A 12,804-nucleotide genomic window follows, 5' to 3' on the forward strand; every position below is an offset into this window, starting at 1 on the left:
CTTCCACGTCATGTTTGAAATTTGTGAAAGGAAAAACAACATCCAAAATATATAAATGTAACAATCCCATATAACTATCACAGGAATTCTCAATATTCATATTAGATTCCTTATAAATGGCTTCAGATAAAGACAAATAAAGAAAGGATAATTCAAACCAAAGATAAATAGTTTATTAATAATATATTTGTTTCGGTAGAGAGACATAAATATATGTAAATCTTTAACACATTATTTTTCATTTGTATTTACACCGTATTTACATAATTACAAGAGCAAAACAATAAAGAGAACAAGTATCATTAGTACTCGCTATAAACCAATATAAATATATGTAAGTATCATATAACACATGCATTCCGTTAATTAACAGGTGAAACACAAAGCACAAGTTGTTTACAAAACGGTCCGTTAAAAAAAAAACCGTTATTTCTTTTCAAACACAAAACGACATCTTGTTTGCACCGTTCGATTGTTTCGGTTGTTTTACCTATTTAAAAAAAATTAATATCGTTTAAATGTAGAGAGATTATATGATTTTTTTTCTCTCTCTCTCAGTCCCCTGGATAAAAATGCCTCTTTGAGTTGATAATGCCTTTCTTAGCCCCTGTTATTGCGTTCGTTAATGCCTCTTAAATATGCGACTCCTTTTTTTGTTTGAGGGGGGGGGGGGCGGTTGGAATACTAGAAAGAATAGGGTGTAAAGAGAATATAAATATAACGTATATACAGTATACCATGTATATATATATAACGCTATATTTCCCTTTTCGATCATAAAATTCGTGAAGACAGGACACACACACACACGGAAAAATAAAAGGAAATATGTTTCTTAATTTAAAAAAAATCGAATCTAGAGCAATTAACATTCTTCCCCAATGACTCAAAACAACACAAGGTCTTCTTCATACCTGGCAATTTATGTTAAAAAAAAAAGAAGAAAAAAAAAATAAATAAAGACGGTCAAAAAAAAAAAAAAAAAAAAAAAAAAAAATCCAATGCTGGACTTGATACCGCCCTAAGTGGGTTTCCTTCATCTTTGCCCACCCGCCCACACCCACTCACCCAACCACCCACCTCATCCCTCCAACAGCGTATGTGTGTGTGTGTGTGCCCCTCGACCTCCTTCTAAACGGGTAGCCCTTTGAATCCTGTTATTATCCTCTCTCAACAGAGGGCGCCTTTGATGAAGGGGAGAAGGGATCCCCCCCCCCCTTACGCTATCCTCCTCCTTATCGGATAAAAAAGGAGTCTCTCTTTCTCTCTATCGTTCTCTCTCTTTCTTTCTATTTCTCTCTCCCTCTCTCTCGAAACTCGTCAAAGTAAAAGAGTCTCTCTCTCCCTCTCTCTCTCTTTCTTTCTTTCTCTCTCTCTCTCTCTCTCTCTCTCTCTCTCTCTCTCTCTCTCTCTCTCTCTCCCTCTCTCTCTCTCTTTACTCTCCTTTTCTTGGCAATCGATGGGAAACCGAGATTCATTTATTTTCCTTTTTTCTGATTTCTTCCCCATTTGTACTATAAACCGATTTGTGTTCATCCTTAAATACTAATCTATCTTATCTTATTCCCTCTTTCAAGTAATGACTTAGAAGCTGACTATCATAGAAACAGGAGTATACACATAAAAGTCTTAATGATATGAGTTAACAGGTCTCGAGAAAATAACATATTTGGTCGTAAATATATAAATATATATATGTATAAATATATAAATATATATATATATATATATTTATAAATATATAAATATACAATAGTGATGGTGCGGTCTATCAGTAGACTGTTGTTTTCTCCTTCGTTTTCTAAAAAAACAACAAAAAAACAACGGAAACTAGGAAAGAAAAAAATGACATGATATGAAGATGACAAACAAGAAGTGAAAAGAAGACATTTTCACACATGATATGTATATATATATAACAATAATATAGTGTACAATCTAGAATCAAGACCGAATTATAGATGCAGTATTCATATACATACATACATACATACATAAACACAAACATATGTATGTATATATATATACACACACATATATATAAACACATAGTCAGTTCTCGACCTATCAACTATAATACACACACCCCCTCTCCTCCTCCTCCTCCCCCTCCCCCCCCTCCTCCTCCCTCTCCTCCTCCTCCTCTCCCTCTCCCCCTCCTCCTCCTCCCTCCTCCTCCTCCTCCTCCTCCTCCTCCTCCTCCTCCTCCTCCTCCTCCTCCTCCTCCTCCTCCTCCTCCTCCTCCCCCTCCTCCTCGGTATCAGACACAATCACAACAAAGACCACATACACGAGGAGGAAGAAGAACTGGAGTTTCGCACGCACTACTACAATTGTTTTCTTGTCTCCTCCTCCTTTTCCTCCTCCTCTTCCTCCTCCTCCGACTCCTTTTCCTCCTTTTCCTCCTCCTCCGCTGACTCTTAGTCCGATTCCTCCTCCTCCTCCTCCTCCTCCGCCGACTCCTTTTTCTCCGTCTCTCCCTCCTCCTCCTCCTCCTCCTCCTCCGCCGATTCCTTTTCCTCCTCCTCCTCCTCCTCCTCCGCCGATTCCTTTTCCTCCTCCTCCTCCTCCTCCACCGACTCCGAGACACGTAAGAGTGATGGACGGGGGGACGGGGGAGGGGGGAGGGGGGGCGATGCGGAAGCCTCGTAAGAGCGGTGGTGACACACTTAAGGAGACGTGAATAATAAAAAAAGGAAAGAAAGACAGGAAGAAAGAAAGATAGCATAAAAAAAAACGTGCATGAAGTATGTAAACAAAGATTTAACACGTTTTTTATTTGTTTTTTTGTTTTTTTGGTACACAGGATGTCCGTGAACTTTCCAGGGAAGGAGAGAGAGAGAGAGAGAGAGAGAGAGAGAGAGAGAGAGAGAGAGAGAGAGAGAGAGAGAGAGAGAGAGAGAGAGAGAGAGAGAGAGAGAGAGAGAGAAAGAGAGAGAAAGATAAAGAGAAAGAGAAAGAAATAGAGAGAGAGACTGAGAGAAAAATAGAGAGAAAGAGAGAGAGAGAGAGAGACAGATAAAGAAAGAAAGAAAGAGAAAGAGAGAGAGAGAAAGAGAAAGAGAGAGAGAAAGAGAACGAGAGAGAACGAGAGAGAACGAGAGAGAAAGAGAAACAGAAAGAGAGAGAAAGAGAAAGAAAGAGAGAAAGAGAACGATAGAGAGAAATAGAGAGATAGACAGATAGAGAGAAAAGAATGAATCATGATAATTATTTTTTATGACTCTGCGTCGTATTTGGCCTTTTTCACGTGACCTCTGACAGCACCGAAGGCACGAAAGAAAGGACCTTTTCCATCGAGTCACTGGAAAAGCAATAATCTCCCGCTTTCATAACTCTCATAACAAGATTCGTTGCCTTGACGTGCAACAAGAAGAACAAGAAGAAGAACAAGAACAACTTAGAACACCTAGTTAGCTTTGCAATTTCTAACCCACACTATTATGAAATACGATCTCCTTCTTGTTATTGTTATTTACGATCTGAGTAAATGGCTGTAGCTTTTGATGAGGAAAGACGTTTTCTTTTCTTCTTCTTTCAAACAGATGATGTGTGTATATATAATAAGTAATCTATATATATATGTATGTATATACGAGCCATTTGGGTGACTCCTCTCCACTGGTATCAGCACGAGGACTGTCGTCGCTCTGAGCATCTGTAATGAAGAGGAAAAAAATGCGAAATTAATGACCTATACGTCATTTATATACTTAATTTAGAATTCTGAATATCAGTAAAAAAAAATCAGAAGCAAAGAAAAAAAAAGTTTAATCACAAGCAAAGAAAAAAAAAGAAAAAATCACAAGCAAAGAAAAAAAGAAAAGAAAAAAAATCACAAGCAAAGAAAAAGAAAAAAAGTTTAATCACAAGCAAAGAAAAAAGAAAGAAGAAGAAAAGGGTGCCAAACTCACCAACAAATCTTTGGCATGTGGCATCTTTGGCGCCGTGAGGCTCAAATGTAGAAGCAGTTCTCGTAGTTCGGGCAACAGGACGACCTTCGCTTCGGCTGCGGCGTCGCTCGCGGCTCTTGGGGGGGCTGCGGGCTGCGGCTGCGGCAGACCAGCGTCGACGGAGAGGTGGACGACGATGAGGTCGCCTTAGCGGAGGAGGCTGCGCTCGAGGGAGAGGGAGATGCTGATGAAGAGGACGGCGCGAGCGTCGTTGAGATGATGATAGGTTTGGGGAGGGTGTTGCTGCTGCTGCTGCTGTCACTCCGGGCGGCGGCGGCGGCGGCGGAGGGCGTCGCGGACTGGCCCCTCTGATGCGGCGTCGAGACGATCTTCCCCGTGACGGTGATGATGTTGAGGATGGTCCTCGGGACGGGCTTTGGCGCCACGGGCTTCGGCGCCGCGGGCTTGTCTCCCGACGCGGAGGGGTCCTGGGATGTGGGCGTGGGGGTGGGGACGGGAACGGGAGGCTTGGACGCTTGGGTCGTCATCGTCGTCGTCGTAGTCGTGGTCGTCGTTGTTTGAGGTTTCGGCGCCTCGCTCGGAGAGAGTTTGGCGTCGCCGGAGGAGCTCGTGTTCTTCGAGGGGGACGAGGACGGGGACGTGGCGGGGGACGCCGGCGCGGACGAAGCCGGAGTCACGGCGGGCGAAGGCGTCGCCGAGGACGTGGGAGTCGCGACGGGGAGGGACGCCTTCGAGGACGCCAGAGACACGTTCGGGGACGCCATGGACGACACTCCCGACGAGGAGGAGCCGTCCGAGGCGTCGCTGCCGGTGGAGGACAGACTGCCGCTGGACGAGGTGCTCAGGGCGGAGGACACGCTCGAGGTGGAGATCAGGCTCCCGATGGTGGTGTTGTGGTCCTCGTGCTCGGACTCGGTGTCGGTGCTCGACTGGTCGAGGCTCCTTCTCCAGGACACCTGAGGAGAGGAGGGAAAAATAACACAATTAGAATAAATGCAACTATTCATTGGGAGGGAGATATTGCACCAGCATCGACAGGGATCGACTGTTTGTTGATGTTCCGCTTGAACTTACTCTCGACTTGAGGCTGAGGGCGTACGAGACGTTGCGACGCAGGACGAAGGCGTAGTTGTGGCGGGAGGCCCTCGGCCACTCGCTCTGCACCAGGAGCGGGAACTCGTCGGGCTGCAGCGGCCGGTCGGTGTACGGGTTCTTGTTGACTTCGTGCACAGCGTAGTTCTTGGGGTTCTCCTTGCTGCTGTAGCAGTTGAGGAGCAGCTGCACGAGCTCCTCCGCCGTCGTGCGGTACGAGACCAGCAGCGACTTGTACTGGGACTGGAAACGACGAGAGGGGGAACTTGTAAATCAAACAATTTTCGTCCTATTACTAAACAGAAAACGGGTTCTCCAAAATCACCTAACTCCAAAAAAAGCCAAAAAGCCCCAAAAGCCCCAAAAGCCAGCACTCACCCCAGGCATGAGGATGGAGTCGTGGACGCGCAGCAGGCCGCCCCGACGGACGCCCACGCTGAAGCGAGCCTCCCCGCGGGGACGACACTGCTGCAGCTCCGCCGGACAGGCGTGGTCGTCCAGCACCAAGAGCCGTCGAGCGGGAGGCGCTCCTCCAGGCCCTCGCACCACGACCTCCATCGTCACGTAGAACAAGTTAGGGTCACGGTGACGCAGACGGAACTTGGCCAGGAGCATGAGGATCAGCTGACGGCAGGTCGTGGAGGACGACAGGCTGACGGTCTTGTACTCGATGTCGGGTCGGAGGGATCGCAGGTAGACCTTCACGGGTGTCTGTCGGAGGAGGAAAGGACGAGGCGTTAGACCTAATTAAGCACGTGGGCTACGCAGGGCTGCTATTCGCAAGGGGGCAGGGTAGGAATGCCAAGAATTAGAAATCATAAAGGAAATAAATACCGAAATGTAGAAGAAAATACATAGTAACAAGACTACAAATGAGTGCAAATACTGGTGCTCCCCCTTGAGTAAAGAAGAACAAGAAATATGAGACCGCGTCGAGTATCTATCCATCTATCTATCTATCTATCTATCTATCTATATATATATATATATATATATATATATATATATATATATATATATATATATATATATACGTCGAGCAATGAAAACAAAATACCTCTGCTAATAAGCCATTATCAATCAGGCGACACTCAACAAAGACTTGCAAAGTGAGAGAGAGAGAGAGAGAGAGAGAGAGAGAGAGAGAGAGAGAGAGAGAGAGAGAGAGAGAGAGAGAGAGAGAGAGAGAGAGAGAGAGAGAGAGAGAGAGAGAGAGAGAGAGAGAAAGAAAGAGAGAAAGAAAGAAAGAGAGAGAGAGAGAGAGAGCGACAGACTAGATCAACAAAGCCTCCGTGTCATGCTCAGCCTGGCTTTGCCCTAGTAGCCGCGGGTGGTCTGGAGGTCAAGTCAAGAATGTCGGGTCACGTGACAAAAAAGTCGAGGTCGAAGGGGTTAGGTGGGTCGGAGGTCACGGTGCTCGGGGCATGGCTTCTGGGCACCGGGCGGGCGGGCGGGCGGGCTTGGAGTGGAGTGGAGTGGAGGGGGTATTTGGAAGCGCCGAGGGGGTGGGGCGGAGAGGAGGAGGAGGAGGAGGAGGAGGAGGAGGAGGAGATGGGGGACGGGGGAGGTGACTCGGGGGGGGGGTAGAGCTGGCCCCGAGGGAGAGTTAATTAAGCCAGTGCACCTTTGCCGCGCACGCAGTAAGAAAGAGAGAAAGAGAGAGAGCGAGAGACTATATTCCTCTCTCCTCTCTATCTCTCGCCTTTGAAACATACTCTTCTTATCTTCCTATATTTACCTCTTTTTCATATCCACGCCTTCTTTATCAGAGAATAGACCCTCCCTCGCTCTTTCCTTCCTTCCATATCAACTACCTGTCATTTTCTCCCCGCTGCTCCAGGCTTCTCTCGCTCCCTCTGTCGCTCGCTCTCTCTCTGTCTGTCTCTCTCTCCCACTCTCTTCTCTCACTCACTCTCTCCCTGTCTCTCCCTCGCTCCCTCTCTCTCTCTTTCTCTCTCTTTCTCTTTCTCTTTCTCTTTCTCTTTCTCTTTCTCTCTCTCTCTCTCTCTCTCTCTCTCTCTCTTTCCCTCTTTCCCCTCTCTCTCTCTCTCTCTCTCTCTCTCTCTCTCTCTCTCTCTCTTTCCCTCTTTCCCCTCTCTCTCTCTCTCTCTCTCTCTCTCTCTCTCTCTCTCTCTCTCTCTCTCTCTCTCTCGCTCTCTGTCTCTCTCTCTCTCTCTCTCTCTCTCTCTCCCTCTCTCTCCCTCGCTCTCTGTCTCTCTCTCTCTCTCTCTCTCTCTCTCTCTCTCTCTCTCTCTCTCTCTCTCTCTCTCTCTCTCTCTGTCTCTCACCCCTATCGCTACCTGCCCCTTCTGATGCTAAACTGCCTTGTCTTAACGGTCGGGAATGACTTGAAGAAATCGTTATAATTTGAGACTCACCACTGGGCCCTGACTCGAAGGGATCTGTCTCGGCGAGGGATAAATTTTTAGAATGGAGTTCTAGTTGTTTGTATTCTAAGTTAAGTTACACCTTCCGAACTCCGATCAAAGATGAATTCAAGGGATAATTTGTTGAAGAATAAAACGGAGGAAGAGAATAAACAATAACTACTAGAAAACTAACACTAGAAAACGTAACACACCGAGAAAGGAATTCTGCCTCTGTATTTGCATTCTGATTCTTCAAGAACTGACAAGAAAAGAAATGCGTTTGCCGCCACAACACAATAGAAAAAAAACAAACAAACAAACAAACTCACTCTCAGCCTTATTACCAAGGAGCCTTAACACCCAAAGCCTCCTCCTTCTTCCTCCGTGCGGCGCCATTCTAACACCATAACACAAACACCAACCGAAAGGAACCTCCTACTTCCTCTTCCTTGACATGACAAGATTTACCGTCAGCCTCGCGAACACGTCACGACACACTTCGTTCCGGGGCAGGAACCTCTTCTCGCCGCTGGAACGACTAGCCGACAACAACACGCACACGCACACACACGCACGCGCACACTCAGATACAGACACTCAGACACAGATACTCAGACACAGACACTCAGACACGCACACACGCAACCACACACATACGCACACACTCAGACACGCACACACACGAACTTAGACACGCACACACACACTCAGACACGCACACACACAAACACACATACGCACACACTTAGACACGCACACACACAAACACACATACGCACACACACACACACACACACGAACTCAGACACACACACACACACACGCGCGAACTCAGATACACACACACACACACACACAAACACACAGACGTCTTTCCAAAACATCCCACACACCAGAACCGTCACCTCGAACCGTCACAACGACCATACGCACAGAGTTTCATACCCACGCAACACACACACAAACACACACACACACGCACGCACGCACTTCCACGCCGTAGCTCTTAACACGATTACCCGCCGAGTTAATGCCAAGTTCAAACCACACCTCGTTTTCTCCGATTGTGATTATGGGACCGTGAAAACAATGGCGAGGCTTTCGCACTTTTTCTCACAGCAGCACCTCGAAGGAACTTTGAGGGGGGGGACAGGGAGGGGTGGGGGCGGGGGGTAGAAAGGGAGGAAGGGAGGGAATAGGGAGGGAATAGGGAGGGAGGAAGGGGGCATTGGGAGGGGGGAAGGGAGGGTAGAGGAGGGGTGGCACTGGAAGGGGGGAGGGAGAGGGACGGAGGGAGGAAGGGAGAAAGGAGGGAGGGAGGAAAGGAAAAGGGAGGGAGGGAGGGAGGAGAAGGGAGGGAGGGAGGAGGGGCAGAGGGTGGGGGGGAGGGAGAAGGAAGGGAGGGAGGGAGAAGGGAGGGACGGAGGGAAAAAGGGAGAGAGAAGGAAGGGAGGAAGGGCAGAGGGAGAAGGGAGGGAGGAAGGGCAGAGGGGGAGAGGGACGGAGGGAGGAAGGGAAAAGGAAGGGAGGAAGGGCAGAGGGAGGGGGGGGAGGGAAGAACGGAGGGAGGGAATGAGGGGGGAGCGAGGAGGTCACACAGGTCACCGCTTGTGACAGATTTTCCCGAATTTCTTACACTTTCTTAATGTATCCGTTTACCTAGATGCAAAACAATCAAAAACAATGCAGTGTGTCACGGAGACGGGAAGTTCAAAAGTTGATTTCATAGAAAGTTGCAATTTGATTACACGTGGGTAAAAATATATATATTTTTATCACTTGCATCATCTCCAAACCGTAGAAAGATAAAAGCCATGGGACAATCAATAGAGAGAGAGAAATAGAAGAAAGAGAGAGAGAAATAGAAGAAAGAGAGAGAGAAATAGAAGAAAGAGAGAGAGAAATAGAAGAAAGAGAGAGATAAATAGAAGAGAAAGAAAAGAGAAAGGAAACTAAATCCGTGGAACACCCGAATTGTGTGAAAAATTTGCCGGTAAATAAGTACGCTAAAATATCTCATTGTTCCCTCAATCTCGAAGGTTCTAAAGGGACAAAAAAAAAGAAGAAAAAAATTCTGATGCGTATATGAATGAGGGAAATAACACGTCATACATAACAAAGCCGGAGGGACAGACCACACTTCAAGCAGAAAGGGTTAAGTCCGTATCCCCTGCTGGCATGACCACGATTTTTTCCCTTAAGCTTGAGTCTTTGCAAAAAAAACGTAAAACCTACGTTATTCCTTCGTGAATTACTATCACCGGGATAAAAAAAAACACGTATAAAAAGGGAGGGGAAACAATGAAGAAGAAATACAGAACAAAACACCACTTAAAAGTCCATTTCTCCTCATCACTCAGTGTTGATCGTGAAGAAAGAAACATTTTATAGGCGTTACCCCTTTAACGCAGGGAGGGGCGTTTGTTTCATTTCTTGTTTTTTTTTCGTTCTCTCTTCCTCTTTGCGAGGCAGGAAAGGGGGGGAGGGGGTAGGGGGAGGCAGATCCATTAAATGTGTTATATTATTATAGAAAATAAAGTTGTATATCGCGATTTCCGTCCCGCTATGACTTTTTCATTTGCGAAAACGAACGATTTTCCGCCACAAAAAAAAACCAATAATAAATAAATAATAATAAATAATAATAACAAAATAATAAATATGATAATAAATATATAAATACATAAAAATAATAACGACAATCAACATATAAATAAAAAAACAAGATTCCCAAACGCTAAAAAAGAGAGACAAAAAAAAAAAAAAACTCAACCAACCCAAGTTCCAAACCTAATGGGTTATCGGCATAATTTTTTTTTTTTGACATGGGAGGGAAAGTTAATGGGTGTTGTACCATTCCGTGAGCTTTACCTTAGGCCCCCGTGAGTAGCTGGCAGGGCGGGGTGGGCGTGTGGCGGCCTCTGTGTCGTGACAGAAATATAGGTCTATCTTTCTCTCTCTTGCTCTTGCTCTTTCTATTTTTTTCTTTCTTTCTTTCTTTCTTTCTTTCTCTTTCTTTCTCTCTTTCTCTTTTTTTCTCTCTTTCTTTTTTCTCTCTTTCTTTTTTTCTTTTTCTTTCTTTCCTCTTTCTCTTTCTTTCTTTCTTTCTCTCTCTCTCCTTCTCTTTCTCTCTCTCTCCCTTTCTTTCTCTTTTTCTTTTTATCTTTCTCTCTCTCTTTCTTTCTTTCTCTTTATCTCTCTCTCTCTCTTCATCTGTCTCTATTACGTTATTTTGGTGTTTTATTGAGATAAGGGGGTATATATGTGCGTATACATATTTCCTCTAAAATTATACTTCCTCCGATACTGAATTATCGACAAATCAAAATTACGAAGAAAAAAAATATATAACGACCTGACTTCCGGCAAAGAAAAACACCCACAAAACAACCCAAAACAACAAAAAAACAACAACAAATACAAACACATCCCCTACCCTCCATAGCACACACCAACACCAATATATTTTCCAGGGGCGGCCTACATACACGGGCCTACCCCTTCCTCCCTCCTCCTCCCTCCCTCCTCCCTCCTCGCCGCCCTACGCTCAGCTGACGCGTTCCGTGGGCGTCTGGCAGGAAGGAAGAGGCGCAGAAAGGAACAGGAAGTTGGCTGCTTAATAATGGGAACCGGGCCTGTTTCATTAGGCTGGGCTCTCTTTCCCTCTCTCTCTGTCTCTCTCTTTCGCTTCTTTATCTTTTCTTTCTTTCTTATTTTCTCTTCTTTCTTTCTTTCTCTTCTTTCTTTCTTACTTTCTCTCTTTCTTTCTCTTCTTTCTCTCTCCCTTTTTCTTCTTTCTCTCTCTCTCTCTCTCTCTCTCTCTCTCTCTCTCTCTCTCTCTCTCTCTCTCTCTCTCTCTCTCTCTCTCTCTCTCTCTCTCTCTTCTTTCTTTCTTTCTTTTACTCTTTCGCTTTATCTCTTTTTACTACCTTTCATTTTTTAAATTTGTTTATTTTTTTCATGAATAGAAAGAGAAGAGAGAGGGAGAGAGGGAGAGAGAAAGAAGAGAGGAGAGGTGAGGAGAGAGAGAGAGAGAGAGAAGATAAAAGAACAGAACAGAAGAGAAGAGAAGAGAGAGAGAACAGAGAGGAGAGAAGAGAAGAGAAGATAAAAGAAGAGAAACAAGGCGCCAGTACCAAGTACCACCCAAGTACCCCAATTCCCACTCGCACTCGCACTCCGCCACAACTAACCCAGCTCCATTAAGCTTTTCCGTCCTCACGCCAAGCTTTTCAATCTCTTCGGGTTTCGTAATCTCGTGAACTCGCCCCTCGACGCCAATCGGGTCTTGGAGAGGAGGCTGTAATTGCGTGAGTGCGTGCGTGCGTGATGCCACTCTCTCCGTTGGCGTCAGGACCGGTGTTAGAGGAGCTTTTGCGTGTGTGGGGGGAGGGGGGAGAGGAGGGTGTGTGGGGGGGATGGGGGGGAGGGGTGTGTGTGTGGGGGGGATGGGGTGAGGGGATGGGTGTATGGGTGGGTGTGTTTTTTGTTGCGTTGTGTGTGTCTGTGTTTGTATGTGTGTATGTGGGATTGGGTGTGTGTGTATTGTGTGTGTTGTGTTGTATTGTGTTGTGTATTGTGTGTGTGTGTGTGTGTGTGTGTGTGTGTGTGTGTGTGTGTGTGTGTGTGTGTGTGTGTGTGTGTGTGTGTGTGTGTGTGTGTGCGTGCGTGCGAGCGTATGTAGTGTAGTGTGTATACGTGTACATATTCTGTAATGACACCATCCCTCTAACCAAGATAAGCACAACCGAAAAAAAACGCCAAGGAACACCATACCACCACAATAACAATACACCACACAACACCAGAAGACACTCACCGTCTGCGGCTCGTTGAGAGAAGCGGTGGAGGAACACCTCGAGGACAACCTCCCGATGGCCAAGGAGGAGAAGCTGAGGGTCGAGTGGAGGCTGATGGAGTCCGGCGAGAAGCCCTTCAAGTTCGACATAGGCTCGTCCTTGAGGGACAGCGTGTCCGGGGAAGACAGCAAGCTTTTGGCCTTGAGTGTCATCTCGGGGGAGGAGGGGGACAGGTCGCCCTTGAGGCTCAGGGTGTCGGGACACACGCTCGAGCCCCGGCAGGTGAGTTCCGGCGGGGCGCGACTCAAGGACGAGGTGGAGCGGTAGGTCACGTGTTTCAGCATCTTTAGCACCTGCGGGAGATGGAGGAGGAGATGAAGATGCTTTAGTGGTGGTGAGTGAGGAGGGAGGATGATGATGATGGTGATGAGGAGGGAGGATGGCGTGGATGGTGATGATTGTGGTAGATGGTGAGGATTGTGATGAGTGGTGATGATGGTGAGGGTAATGAGGATTGTGATGTGGAGTGAGGATGGTGATGAGGAGGGAGGATGGTGATGAGGAGGGAGGATGGTGATGAGGAGGGAGGATGGTGAGGATTGTGATGGTAATGATGGTGGTAGATGGTGA

The 12,804-nt window shown here is 46.5% G+C and overlaps 1 protein-coding gene across 1 annotated transcript; it reads right to left on the reverse strand.

Moving 5' to 3' along the window:
• Positions 1 to 3,128: 3,128 nt before the first annotated feature.
• LOC122246895 (uncharacterized) lies at positions 3,129 to 12,556 on the reverse strand. Its single transcript, XM_086542832.1, has 5 exons — positions 12,195 to 12,556; positions 5,385 to 5,717; positions 4,989 to 5,249; positions 3,915 to 4,870; positions 3,129 to 3,658 (listed from the first exon to the last, which is right to left on the reverse strand). Exons 1-4 carry the CDS (start codon positions 12,516 to 12,518, stop codon positions 3,956 to 3,958), a joined length of 1,833 nt encoding a protein of 610 aa, XP_086398958.1. The 5' UTR covers positions 12,519 to 12,556; the 3' UTR covers positions 3,129 to 3,658; positions 3,915 to 3,955.
• Positions 12,557 to 12,804: the final 248 nt, after the last annotated feature.

The sequence above is a fragment of the Penaeus japonicus genome, unplaced genomic scaffold (assembly GCF_977035675.1).
Source record: "Penaeus japonicus unplaced genomic scaffold, GWHDUDI00000001_assembly GWHDUDI00000012, whole genome shotgun sequence".
NCBI classification, from domain to species: Eukaryota; Metazoa; Arthropoda; class Malacostraca; order Decapoda; family Penaeidae; genus Penaeus; species Penaeus japonicus.

Bases quoted from the DNA above. Each gene is read 5' to 3' on its own strand.
- LOC122246895 (XM_086542832.1), bottom strand. From the start codon at position 12,518: ATGCTGAAACACGTGACCTACCGCTCCACCTCGTCCTTGAGTCGCGCC. The intron at 5,250-5,384 runs GTGAGTGCTGGC...CGTCGTTTCCAG, and splicing joins ACTCCATCCTCATGCCTGGG to TCCCAGTACAAGTCGCTGCT. The intron at 4,871-4,988 runs GTAAGTTCAAGC...TCCTCTCCTCAG, and splicing joins CCCTCAGCCTCAAGTCGAGA to GTGTCCTGGAGAAGGAGCCT.